This window comes from Xiphias gladius, chromosome 14 (assembly GCF_016859285.1).
Source record: "Xiphias gladius isolate SHS-SW01 ecotype Sanya breed wild chromosome 14, ASM1685928v1, whole genome shotgun sequence".
NCBI lineage: Eukaryota > Metazoa > Chordata > Actinopteri > Istiophoriformes > Xiphiidae > Xiphias > Xiphias gladius.
The window spans coordinates 16,707,258-16,721,408 of NC_053413.1; the positions used below are offsets into that span (position 1 = coordinate 16,707,258).

At 40.0% G+C, this 14,151-nt stretch overlaps 1 protein-coding gene across 2 annotated transcripts in view; it reads right to left on the reverse strand.

Annotated features, from left to right (window-relative positions):
- LOC120799291 (adhesion G protein-coupled receptor L2-like) overlaps positions 1-14,151 on the reverse strand; it is an 85,058-nt gene that overhangs the window by 15,848 nt on the left and 55,059 nt on the right. Inside the window, exons 7-13 of one of the 2 annotated variants that reach the window (XM_040144351.1) lie at positions 12,635-12,735; positions 10,704-10,889; positions 8,777-8,815; positions 5,514-5,697; positions 3,815-3,937; positions 2,787-2,992; positions 821-994 (exon numbers count right to left, since the gene is read on the reverse strand). In XM_040144351.1, coding sequence (XP_040000285.1) covers positions 821-994; positions 2,787-2,992; positions 3,815-3,937; positions 5,514-5,697; positions 8,777-8,815; positions 10,704-10,889; positions 12,635-12,735 — 1,013 coding nt within the window. The remainder of the gene's footprint in view (positions 1-820; positions 995-2,786; positions 2,993-3,814; positions 3,938-5,513; positions 5,698-8,776; positions 8,816-10,703; positions 10,890-12,634; positions 12,736-14,151) is intronic. The other variant, XM_040144350.1, reaches the window with a different exon arrangement.

Consider the following 14,151-nt stretch of genomic DNA (forward strand, 5'->3'; position numbering starts at 1 on the left):
TGATGCTACGTCCACATGTGGGTTCTGTTGTTGAGTTCAAATCATGCCGTGTTTCACAGGCTCTAAAACTGAGCATGTTTCAAGATGATCAGAAATGTGAAAATAGCAGACTTGACCATACAAAAAAATCACTCAGGGACATGGTGGCCTGAAAGTGAGGCAATTCTTCCTGTGATATTTGTAATTTTATTGGGGGAAGGAGTTGCAGTTGAGGTGATGTGTAGGGAATTGGTGTGAGGCTCAACCTAGCCTCAGGGCTCTGGTTTCAAGCTGTGGTTAAGGTTGTGGTTAAGACAGATGACAGGGACAGAGTTCATGAGTTGGGAGGTATTATTAAACAAACCACAAACTTATCCTCCACATTTATTACTGGCTAGGTCCTTGCTACATATGCTATTTATCATGTAATTGGATTGTAATTGCATTTCGCAACCACATGGATCCTACACAACTTCAAGAAGGGTGGAAACGCAAGTTAAAGCTGAGGTTACCGTTTCCCATGTTTCTCACGGACATATGCATGGAGGGATATTAGACACGGACCACAGGTAAAATATAATTACTTCTGATAATGTTATGGCACTTCCTATCCTGATCCACAATCTCGCTCTTTTAAAGTGACAGCCTGCTTCCTCTTCTCCACCTCTCCCTTCCTCCTCCCGCTCTTACCATCTCCTCCAGCAATAATCTAATTATCTTCACTGAAATGCCATTCTTGTTCTTGCTGTGTGTGCACGAATCTATCAGCGAGACAGAAGAGCAACAACTAAATGAGACAGAAATTATAAACTCCTGCAACCACAAGGCGAGGGCCACTCACCACATTCCCCCGATGAGCCATGAGGATGGCGAAGTTGGTCAAGTGACTGCAGGAGCAAGTGGTGTGGCTTTTGTTGGTTTCCAGCAGTTTACAGCCCTGAGTGGACCAGTATCCCATCATGCTCCGCTCAGAGTAATTCCAGAAGGAACAGTTGGGATTGTAGTAGTGTTCCTTCTACAAAACACAAACATAGAGAGAAAAAATGAATAAGCATAGATGAACATGCCCTGCATTATGCATGATCCTAAACGTATATACCTTGTATATTTCATATCTCTAACTGTAAGTCACCATATGTCCATACACAGTGACAAGAAGCAGCTTCGGTACCCCGGGTCAAAATTTCTGTTACAGTGAATAGTTAAGCTAGTAAAAGGTGACCTGATTTCCAAAAGGCATAAAGTTAAAAATTACACATTTCTTTACTATTTTAAGCAAGAATTTTTATTTCCATCTTTTAAAGTTTCAAAATAACAAAACAGAAAAAGGGCCTGAAACAAAAGTTTGGGCGCCCTTCATGGTCAGTACTTAGTAATACCCCTTTTGGCAAGTATCATAGCTTGTAAAAACTTATGTAGCAGCTAAGAGTCTTTCAGTTCTTGTTTGGGGGAGTTTCACCCATTTTTTCCTGCAAAAGGCCTCTAGTTCTGTGACATTCTTTTGACGTCTATCCACAGATTTTCGATGATGTTTAGGTAGTCTAGAGGTAGTCTATTGTGGATTTTGAGGTGTGTTTTATCCTGCTGAAAAGGCCATCTTCTTTTCATCTTCAGCTTTTTTTATGTTTGCTCCCAGTATTTGCTGGTATTTAATTGAATTCCATTCTTTCCTCAACCAGAGAAATATTCCCCGTGCCACTGGCTGCAACACAAGGCCAAAGCATGATTTTCCACCACCGTGCTTAACATGTGAAGAGCTGTTCTTTTCATGAAATTCTGCAGCCTTTTTTCACCCAGTTTTCTTGGCCTTCCAATCCTCAACTTGACCTCCGCCATTCTTGTTAACTGCCATTTCTTAATTACGATGCAAGCTGAGGAAACAGCTACCTGAAAACACTTTGCCATCTTCTATAGGCTTCTCCTGCATTGTGGGCAACAATTATTTTAATTTTCAGAGCACTAGGCAGCTGCTTAGAGGAATTTATGGCTGTTGATTGTCGGGAAAAGGTTTGGGGAGTCAGAGTATTTATAAACCTTTGAAATTTGCATCACTTGGCCTTTCCTAACTATGACTGCGAACATGCCATAGCCCTAACAAGCTAATTAAGGTCTGAGACCTTGATAAAAGTTATCTAAGAGCCCAAATCTCTTTGGAGGGCCAAACTTTTGTGTGGTGCTCCTTTCCTTTTTTTCACTCTAAAATTGTACAAAAAAAAAAAAAAAAACTAATCTTGACTGAAATGTTGAAAAGAATTTTTTATCCTTAACTGTATGCCTTTTGGAGATCAGTAAATCTTCTACTCACTCAACTATTCACATTAATACTTTTGACCAGGGTTGCCCAAACTTTTTCATGCAACTGTATGTGATGTGTAAACTTTGTTTATATGTGCTTGTTCTACCAGTTAGTATCTGTGCAATTAAAATACTTTAAATGTAATGGATTGTTGGAAGAAAAGGGATGAGAGATCAAAATGTTAAAAAAAAAAAAAAAAAAGAATCTTAATACAGTATGTTGAGATGTGAGAATGGTTACTATGGCAACTTCAAAGCACAAGGCGAAACACAGCACACAAGAAGCTTGACTTACTTCTCTAAGTCCTGTAGTCTGCATTAGTGTTAATCACCATCCATGACACACCAGTACAATATGGATGTTTTCTCTTTACGCTAACAGTTTTTATAGAACAGTAATACATGAAAGCACTGGATTTGCCCTTTACTGTAAAAAGATTTGCAGCTTTTTCTGTAATTTTAACAGCCCAGCTCTATAGTGTGGTCTGGGGGAGTCTCAGGAGGAGGCTTACATCGAGGTGCTCCAGTGTGAAGATCACGGGGTCGGCCACAAACACACGGCTGGACTCCTTGGTAATAGAGGCTGAAAGGATGTGGGAGTTGACGGTCAGGGAGAGGTTGTGTTTGTTCAGGTCCCCCATTCCCCTCAGTGTCGCATTCTCTGTGCTGAGGAACTGACCCAGGTGTTTGTACAGCACAAATACCAGCTTGGCCACACCTGCAACGAGCAATAATAGAGTCATTGGATATAGAGTATCCATTTAATAAAGAGACACATACAGTGTTTATTCAGTGGTATTATATGAATGTACCAAGCGTTAATGGTCTCATCGCTGCCCCTGGATCTGAAACCACAGTTGTAATAACTGTTTCCCTACCAATGGACACAAGGGGCAGCGATGAGCAAAATCTCAATTTGCACCATGGATGGATGAATTAAAGGAGAGTGGCAGAGTCTACCTTGCTATTTCTAACTTAGTGAAAGCACAAACAGTGAGGTGCAGACCAGTGTGAGCTTCAATGCGAGTCCAAAATCCAATTTCAGAATTAAAATATGCTGCACAGCTTTTCTCTAGCACAACATGCTTTATTCACCAAAACATTTTTAGCTGTTCTTTTGTATACCAGGCTTAATTCACATAAAATTGATTAATGAAAACATTTGTTTGATAAAGAACAGTTAACTAAGGAAAAAAAAAAATGTAAAAAAATTATAAAAGACACATCTATGCAAACTTCGCTACTGACTTTTGGTGTCATTTTAGTGAAAATAAGGTTTTAGCTCTATACTTAAAGCACACGTATGTGAGCGGTATCAATATTCTCATCTGACTCTACGCACAAAAGCAGGTAAGTAAATTTTAAAAAATGTCAAACTTTTCTTTTAAAAATATCTAATTAAAATTCTCCTAGAAATCGAATCAGTGTATATGCTGTTATTCTTCATCATATGAAAGACAACAAACTTGTCCAACAGGAGGTGATTTTTTCAAAACTTAACCATCAGTAAATGTTTTTGCAGCAGTTGTGTGGTTCTCACCATTTTTGCTGTTGACTTTGACGGTGTTGGAGGAAAGTTGAAGAGATGCTCCACCTTTGTTTGTCTGTGGAAACCTGAAATCTTGCACCTGACCATCGGTACTTAACACGTACACTTCCAACACTGAGAGAGGTAGGAGGTGAGGGGACATGGGACAAGATAGAAAGAGAGAGATGTATTACTCATAGGCAAAATTTCAAAAGCAGCACATGGTGTTTAATAGAGCTCTAAAATTAAAGCCTGACAGGGCATGTGGAAAAATTCGAGGTTTGTTGTACTAGTAACAGCATCCAGTCTTAGTGGCAAGATCCCGTAGAGTGTCGTTCACTTAAAAAAACATGCCACTAAGCCGTTGTTAGGCACTGTGAATGCCTCCAAGGCAAAAACAAAAGAAAAAATAATAAGAACGGCGGCGGATACAGGATGAGCAAATGTAAGCGCATAGCCTAGTGCGGCATGAATGTCAAATATTCATAGGATCAAAAATATCAATGAGCTTTTACTTTTACTTTTTCTTTCCCCTATGGGTTCAGATAACTCTTGGCTCAAAGAGAAAATCTCTGAAAATTCTTCAAATTCCTGCAGCCGCTCTCTCCGGTATGCCAGCTGCCGGGTGGTGCTCCCTTTGATGTGTGAAATTACTGAAGGGTCAGGAGGACACACGTATCAGCACACTCCCTCCTCTCAGAAATGGCCTCACTTCCTCAGATAGATGGCTTCTGACAGACGGAGATGAGGAATTGTTCTGTGGTTGCTCTCCCCCTCTGCCTAGTTTTTCACTACTTTTTTGCTCTCCCTCCCTTTTCCCTCGTCTTGTCCTTGATGCTCGCCTGGAGGTGCCATTTGAGTTTCGACAAACTGCTAATTAGGAGGAACAATCCTTTTCACATTTTTTTCAACTCTTCAAGGGAGGTCAGAAAAGCTGTTGTCCGAGGTTGTGTGTTTCTTCATGACTGTATTTATGTTTCTCCACTGGAATATTATCTCTACTGTGCAGATAAGCGGGAGCTTGACAAGCTCATAAAAACTGCCTGAATGAGGTGATTAAGTAGCCAGTATACAGCATATTAGACAATATATTATTAAGTGCTTTTGGTAGAGACAGAGCAACTAGTCTTTATCAGCTTAGCTAACTACCACTTAATTGGAAAGGCTTGGAGAGAACAGACAGAGTGCTGTGTGAATGGAACAAATCCATTCAATTGGTTTCTTTGTTTTCTCCCAGATGTCTGGAGACTTCATTTTGCAGCAGACATTCAATGAGGTGACTTTACTATGCAAGAGAAGATTAAAAATCAATGAGGTTTAAGACAAAAAGGTTGAGTGGGAGCCCATCACCATAGCAACAAAGAATTAGGAGTAGAAATATGACAGTTCACAGCACAAAGCTGACTTTAATAAATGAGATCATGTTGCTAATAAACTGCCTTTGAAGGCATATTGCTTGGTTTTTTGAGACAAATCTTGTATTGTGATGTCTACCAGATGTGGCCATTTTTTGAATTACATTCCTCTAGAGAAATAGTTGTCCAGGTACAAAAAAAAAAAATTACCCCAAAAATAACTGTATCACTCAGTTTGAAACAATTTTACTGAGACGTGGTGCAGAGCCGAAAAAGGAAAAAAAATAACTGTAAGCATCATAAATTGTGACTAACAGATGTGTTCATGTTGTTTTATCTGTCTTATAGAAACTTACTGATATTCTCTGCAGGTACTTTAACGATCGCTGGCTCCATCAGGTTTTCTGCAAGAACAAACGCCCCTTCCTCCAGCGTATCCAGTAGCATTGTGGCAGCGTGCGTTTGTTCTGTTGAATTCATGTCTTTCCAGGATTTCAGAGCTTCCGGCCTCAGGAGGTTGTCAACAGTGTCCACAATTGCCTGTATCCATGGAGACAAGTGAAATGTCAGCTTGCCGTTTCCTCCCATCATAACTTCAGCTAATAACAAAGCGCGGGGACTGGGCAGCAAATGATAAAAAGGGCATGCATGGCCAACAGTGACGGCAGCAACATCGACTGAAACTGAAATAACAAGATCACTCAGAGTGAAGATATGAGGGTTGAAGGAAGTCATGGGTAACTAAAATAATAATGATGGTAAAACATGCAGTATGTATTATTTAATATTCTGTTTACGAAAAATAGGTTTAATCTGAGGAAGTCTCTTTTGGACCATTTTTTTTATGAATAATAATGTGAAAATGCTTGAGGGGAAAAAGATATACAAACCAAATGTTTCTTTCCCTTCACTGAATGAAGCTATCTGCAATGCTGTATTCTCAGTTCCTGGTTTTAAGCAGCTATTTTCCAAAATAACAATTATCTCCATGAACAATAGTCCTATTTCCATTACAGGATTTGCCCATAATTGCCTTGAATACTATTTGCCTGGAGGAAAGGGGGCATTATCCCGAAATCCATGTCCACAGTGGCAGTCTAAGGCAAGATGGGAAAGGGGGGTGCTGCTTGTTTTCAATGGCAATCCTTTCATTTCCTGCTCTCAGATAAGCAGCAAGTAAGCAAAACATTCCACAAAACCCACACAAGTATCATATGTTGATAAAACAAGAGTTTCCCTTGACCCTGGCAGGGCGAGTTCATGACTCCTGCCTGGCACAATCAAGCCACAGCTAACTTTCTAAAAACTCACTAAAAGCAGACAGTTGTACAAAGATTCGGAATCCAGAGCAGCCCGTGGTGTGATAAATCAGAGTGACAATTTAACCATAGGTGCCTTTAACCACAGCAAGGCCCACCACAATATTGGTAATTAACCACAACAAGCCCATGCTCACTGTACCAATTAGTCACAGCTATGATTATCCAAAACACTAATTGACCACAGACAGGATTATCCATTTGCCTGGAACAACAAGAAAGGGGATCAACTCAAGTCTGCACCAATACATGATTAACATTAACAACATTTAACCACCAAGATCACCACAGCGATGATGACTGTATCCAGACACAGGGCACTCAGCATGTCTTTATATCTCAGGCCGAAGCACAGAAATCAATCTCTGTGGACCTGACCTTGCAGGCAACTGGAAGCTTGTGAGCTGTGACTATGATGGGAGTTAATTGTGTGTGTGTGTGTGTGTGTGTGCGCACGGGCGTATGTGTGGGCACAAGAGAGAGTGGTGACGATTACAGGGTCGGAGCTATTACAGCCAGACAGACACTAAATGCCCCCCCCCCCCCATGGTGAGCCATCCTCAAAGGACCCATGAAATCCAAAAGGGGAAAAGAAAGGTTTGCTGTCTGTGATTTGTGTAACACAGAAAGAATCTATGTTCTCATTGAATCCTCTTTAATTCTCGCCTGGGTGGAGGTCACTTTACAAAAATCACAGGGGGGCTACGCAGGGGCCCCTGGTGGGTCAGCATGCTAACATGCCACGATGCAAATGCTAACATACTTATGTTTAGTTTGGTTATTATCTTACTTTATCATGTTAGCATGCTAACAAAAATTAGCACTAAATACAAAGTACAGCAGAGGCTGTTGAGAATGTCTTTGGTTTGCAGGTATTTTCTATGAAACAAAGTACTGAACAAATTAAAATTCATCCAGTATTTGATTTGTTGATTTGTCTGCTTGCCAGCACGGTGAGTCACTGGAGCTGCAGCAGAGGGTGTGGCCCACAGCTCATAGAGGCACTTAAGGGACCTTAAGACTTTTAGCGCCTGATTGCTGCAATTTGCGCCAAGACTTGTACTCCTTCTTTGAGGTATACCTCAGTCAAATCTTAGCACAGAGACATGATACAAATATTTTAAGGAAATCATAACAAAAAGATCCTCCTTATAATCCAGAACTTGCTTGAGAATCATCATGTTTTTATGAATTCTTCAGTGTGAAAGTAATCCAGTGTTTGTTGTCTGTATATCCACAGGTACACCTTAAACAGGAACTGCTATAAACTAATAGGGCATACATTTAGTGGTGCCACTTTGAAGAGTGCTGACGGGTGGGATTGCCGAGGAGTGCTAGAGGAAATGTCAGAGGATCTCCAAAGTCATTAGGAATCAATCCGTGGGAGCCGTGAATATCTGTACCAAATTTTATGGCAATCCATCCAATACTTTTTGAGATTTTTTAGTCTTAATCCAAGTGGTAGGCCAAGTGGTAGGCTAAAAAGACTTTTCTAAAACATTTGAGGTATATGCATTGCCCTTTTCTCACTGTAAAATGAGGCCTTGAGTAAAAACAGCCCAAATTTAGAGAGAGCCCCCATGAGCCTCTGAGAAATACAAAATCAGATCATTTGTTTTATGCCATGCAAGGCATCTCCTCTTGAATGTTTAGACCATGCCCTTGGCAGAACCTACCCGAGGAAATAAATGTGCCATTGCATAGAAAACGCAAAATGTCTGGGGGAGAGACTGAAAAATCAGAATGGAACACAATCATATTAATGGGCTCAGAAAATTAATCCCACAGATTAAACACAACTGCATCAGGAGAGGAGATTTTTTTTTTTTGCTAAGGGGACAAGAGAGGCTAGAAATTGTACAATGTAAGCAAGTGAAAACTGAGCACACTGCCACTTTGATCACACTTCTGGCTGACAGGGAGATGCAATTACGATCGTGGGAAGGCAATTATTCACACAAACATAAAGAGCTGACAAGAGTGAAGGAGAAAGAGAAAGAATGTGGGAGGAAGAAAAGGAGGAGAGAGAAAAATGAAAGAAAGATTTACAAGTGATAATACACAGAGGAGAGGAAATAGGTCAAAGACAGAGTGTCACTGATGGTGGCATCCTCAGATGGACAGAATGACAGGATAACAGACAGCCAAGTCAGATGAAGAAGCCGCTTGTACAAGCAGGATCACCAGGCACATACTGTAACAAGATGATCAAGGACATTGAGACTGACAGTGCTGCATGCTGCTGGTCAGACGTTAGGGATCGGGGTAAAAAAGCAACATATAAAGCCTGGCAGTTATACCTTCATGTACGCCCTGCATGTCTTCTCTCTATTTTGAAGCTTTTCCATACAACAAGGGGATCAAGCACAAGAGACAGATTGTAGAAAGAGGTGGTAAGAAAACAAGAAGCATTAAATCATGCCACTTACCATACATTACAGAATTAAGGAAAAGAAGAAAAGGCACAGTCTATGAACTACAACCTTAAAATGATGCAAAAGCTCTAAATGCTTTTGGGGGGAACGGTGTTTGAATTCTAAATATGAATATGAATCATATACAGTGAGGGGAAGAGTTGAGAAATGCACAGCAGTGTGGAGGAAAAAATGCTGAGGCTAGATTCTGATGTTCCCCATTAGCGATGCTTTAAAATAGATTGAGAAGATAAATAATGTGGGATGAGGTCATTTGTATTTCATGGCATGGAGAGAATAATACAGTACTAGCTCTTTTTAAAAGCCCTCTGTTGGTCTCTTGGTATTAAATAAGTTTCCTTCTCTTTCTAATTGAGTCAAACCAGAGAGAAATCACATACTGTAGTTCTCACACTGAATAAGAAAACATGCAGATAAAAAGTTCCTTGTATCCAGATTACACCACCTCATAATATATACCTCAAGAAAACACACACAGGAAACCAAGATATTTCTTTAACTGAGTCATTATTGGGCAAATCAATTTACTTGCTGATTTGTGGGAAATGGCTGCATGAAACTTAAAGGACCATATCAGTGTTTAGCTCCTTAACTACAAATCATGTATATTGCACATTTTCACCATTCATTTTCAAATGCACGTTGTCGCTTGCAAATCATTGCCTGATTTCCTTCACAGGCTGATTTCACTGAGTAACCTGGATTCTAGTGTGTATGTAAACACTATTTTCGAGTCTGCATTGATTTGTGTCAAAATTGCATTTGTCCGAGAGTGAAGCGGTGCAGACTTTCCAAGTCAACTGTAATTAAACTAAATTAACAAGCAGCGATAATGTCACTTTGAGAAAAATTAATGTGCACCTAATGTTCACTGTGATAGACTGCAAAAGTCGAACAACTTTCAACAGACTTTTAATAGATTTGCATATCGTACAGAAATGAATGGAAACCAACGGCTTCCTGGAATAGTAGAAACAATTAATCAAACAAGCTAAAATGCAGAAACATGGTTTGCAGAATGGTTAGCTGTGGTGTTAATTGTATCTTTGTAGTAAAAAGGATAAAACATGCAAAACTACTGTTATGGTCCGTTAACTTCTGTCATTGTTTCTTGCCATCAGCCAATCACATGGTGGTGTTGTTAGGATGTACAAATCACTTCAACACTGCTCAGCGCTCTAGTGAGAAACTTGTTAACTCTTATCTTCAAGGAACATAAGGGTACAAACGACCGGACTCATTTTAGTGCAAATCACCGTGTTTACAGAGAAACTGTTGTCTACAAAGTCTGGATAACAATGTATTTTATGAAACTGTCACTCTACTCTTGATGGGACTGCCAGCAGCTGAGAAAATGTAGATATGTCTTGGGCCTACTCTTTTCTTTCCCAGCGCTCGCAGAAGCTCCAGGAGTGAGCAGTTCCACAGCGGTTGTCAGCAATGAAGAGTTATTCTTTGTGTTGGTGGGGGGCTCATGGCCATTAGCTCCTTTAAGGTGGAGCTGCCAGGCGAGCCTGTGTTTCCAAAGCCGGTAATTACCAGGGAGCTGTAGAGGAATGAGCTTCCCCTCAGGGCTAGACCTGCCTCCCTAGCCCCCTCACCTGAGACTGTGTGTGTCCACGAATGTATGTGTGCATGCATGTAAGCGACTGCAGCAGCAGCTTTGTGTTTGTGTGTATCGGTAGGTGTCCTGCTAATGAATGTCCTGAGTCATGCTGACACCGTGCAGGGCCAAAGGGGGGACAAAGTTTAATGAGAGGCTACAATAGCCCAGACATGAATTTCAGAGCACCTTGTTGAAGCTGCGTCCAGCTGAGTCCTTCTCGCTGGGCCTCAGCTCCTGCAGCTGAGCATCCAGGATGTCCACGAGCTGCTCCATCAGGCGCACCGAGGAGCTTACGTCTCCGGCAAACACTGGGCCCTTTGTGTGGCGTGCCAGCTCATTGGCTAAATTAGCAGCATTTTCACCACTTCGAATCTAAAAACAGCAACAAGGAAAACGGGGTTGTCAGTGAAGCGTCAATGAAGCGGGCCTGAGATGATGATTCCGCAATGCGAAGCTGAAATAATGCATTCCACATAGACCTCAGTCATAATCCACTGCAACACCAAAAGTCATTGTGTGCAGAATTAAGGTAAGCAAAGCTATTGCATGTTTACTAGGGAACATAATAGATAACTGTGATACACAGGCTTAAGAAAAGAAAAAACACCAGTACTCGGCAATAATGATAGGCTTTCAGTGTTTGTACTGTCATCTGTGATCAGTGTAATCCAGCACTTATTTTGTGATAAAATGCTCTAATTTCTTGAACGCACCCAGCCTCCCCCAACCACTCATGACTGATCTGTGACCCGATTTCATACCACATACTAATTTTATACAGTACATATATATATATCAGTCTTAGTGGTATGATTCCTTTGCAGTAAGTATTCAAGAAATCCATGTCCTTTTCCACTTTTTCCTTGGAGGAAATGAAGCAATACATGCGCAGAATGCCACTGTCAATTAAATTTCACAAAGACAAAGCTGATGAGGCGTTCATGTGATATCAAACAGATCATATTTACGAGTGGCCGAGTAGAAAGTTAATGTTCGTGCCATTCAGCCTCCAAGGTGTAATTCAGAGTCAGAGATATCAGAAACTTCTTATCTCCCACTTGGCCAGTAGAACTACATAAATGTCAACAAACCAGTGGCATAATAGCTGTAATGCTACCATCACAGGCAACTAAATTTAAGTAAAATTCAATATCAACACTAAAGCAATCAACTCAGCTAATTATATATAGCTTTTATCTGGTTTCACTTATTAATGAGCAAATATGTAAAAATAAAAACAGCTCTTTAAGGCTCCGATATCTCTTGTGTCACTACAATGGGTGTAAGCATGTTGGAATAATGCTTGAATAATCCTAAACTGGAATAACAGGAGGTTTTTCCACTCTTCATATTCACCAATACGGCATGAGTAAAGCATGAATGTGTTCCTAAAAACTGAACAAAAAATTTTTTTTGTTTGAACTTTTGTCCTTGGTTCTTTGCAGATTGTCTTTTGGAAAAATCAATCAAACATCAAGCAGATTTGATGTGTCCATGTGACCTTTTTTAAAAGTATTATTTTTTGTCACTTTTCTAAACACAGAATGTATTTAAAACCTACTTAAAATTAGCAATGTTGTATGGAATTTGGCTCGTTAGTCTTTTCTACGTCTCTCCAAATGCCTTTTGACAACACCCAGAAACCCTGCATGAACCTCCTGCATTCAGGAAGTGTTTTTCCAGTCAAAGAGAAAAAAAGCATCTCTTACTTAGAATGCAATATGTTGTGTGTTTTTGCTTAGCATTATGGTCTGCGCAGAGTACCGAAACTCTTATCTGTGCATCTACATTAGATTTCTACCTGCATGACTGTTGAACGTCAAAGCAGAAATGTCACACAAGAAAGAACTGGTTGTTTGAATCTAAGTAACTGACTGCAGTTCTTGGCATTTACTCGTCGTGTTTTAAATAGCTCAATTCTTTATGCTACCACACTGTATTGCCTCACTTGAAATACTATTTTTTCTATATGTCCTACTGACCAGTTCTCTGCTGGAATAATAAAAATACACCAGGCAAGCAAAAGGGTCAAAAGTTGGGACTCAATGCTGTATTTTAGCCATATGAAATACTTGTTTGCTGCTATATTCTGCATAATTGACACATTCCCGCTTTACCTTTTGTGCCACTTGAGTTACCCAGTGGGAAGTGCAGTTGCTGAGGTCTGGCCCTTTGGAGCACCAGGTCCCTGCCACAGTGCACAGGAAGGAGGCGATGCCTGCAGTACCACAGAATAAACACAACAGTTGGAGGGAAGCCAAAGCCATGCTCAGATAAAGTTTCTCCTGCTGATCCTTCATTCACACAGACTCTCTGGCGCAGGAAACTAACTGTTCAGCAGGAACGACCATTTCCAAAGAATTTGAAAGCCTGAAAGCTGTGCACAGTCTACACAAACAAAAAAATGTAAGAGTGATACTAAGAGAATATCAGGTTCCTACACAGATGACAGAAAAAACAATAGACTCTGGTTTATTATTGCCAGTAAACATTTCAGAACCATAAACATTTTATACCCACCCCTTCAAAATTACACACAAACAAGAACAATGTCCACTATGCCATTATATTAAAAGAAAAAAGTATTATTACCTGTTTTCGTGGAAGGCTCTAGTCATGCTATATTTTAGTTTTAAGTTTGACGTGCTGCTTAGCTGAAATGTCACAGACTCACTACATAGAAGCGGAAGATGGAAACAGCACATCAACACCTAAGTAAGCACAGATAAAGTAGGAGCTCGGTCCAGGATCTTTGAAGATTTGTTTCTGATCATTTGTATGCTGAAGGTGTAATTTTGAGACTTTGCTTGGTATACTTGATTTTTAATGGAAAAAGAAAACAACACTATGCCTGTTCACTCCATATACAGTGTATTGGAGATTATTTAAGATGGTTAAAAAATGGCTAGAAAATAGCTAAAAAGACTTGGATAAGATGAAAAAACTAACAGAAACACTTAGTAAGCTAATAGAATTCAATGCTATAGCCTTGCAACATAACAGTACTTTTCGGAAGCATGAAATGTCCCGTTAACATTCTTTATCAGACAAATGTTGATTCAACTCCATGACAATTTTTGAGCCCGTAGTTGGTGTATTGGATTGCATCATATTGTAATTTGGGCTGTTGTATTTAATTTCTTTGTCCACTCCTCGTAGGCCATGCGAAGGAAGCTATATATTTCAAAATTTTGTTACTGTAGCATCGCTGTAATTTAGCCTTGATGAAAATTAGAATTGTTGAACATTTTGGCAAAAAATGTTTATTCGCTTTCATGCTGAGAGTTGGATGAAAAGGTTGATACGACTTTCATGTCTGGCAACTAAAAACAAAGCTAAAGGCTGGAGCCGGTTAGCTTAGCCTAGCATGAAGACTCACAAAATAACGTACTGTTAAAAATTGTTACAGCACAAACAGCTTTGTAAAGCCATTAATTGCCTATTTTACATTTCTTATTTTTTTCAGATTAAACAAACAAGATACAACATGTTAATTAACGAGTTTTAGAGATGCTTGTAGACTGATTTTTAAGATAGCCATTTCCTGCTCTTTCCAGACTTTGTGTGAAGCTAAGCTAATCAGCTCCTGGCTTTAGCTGCACAAACATGAGAGTGATATCAATATTCCCATCTC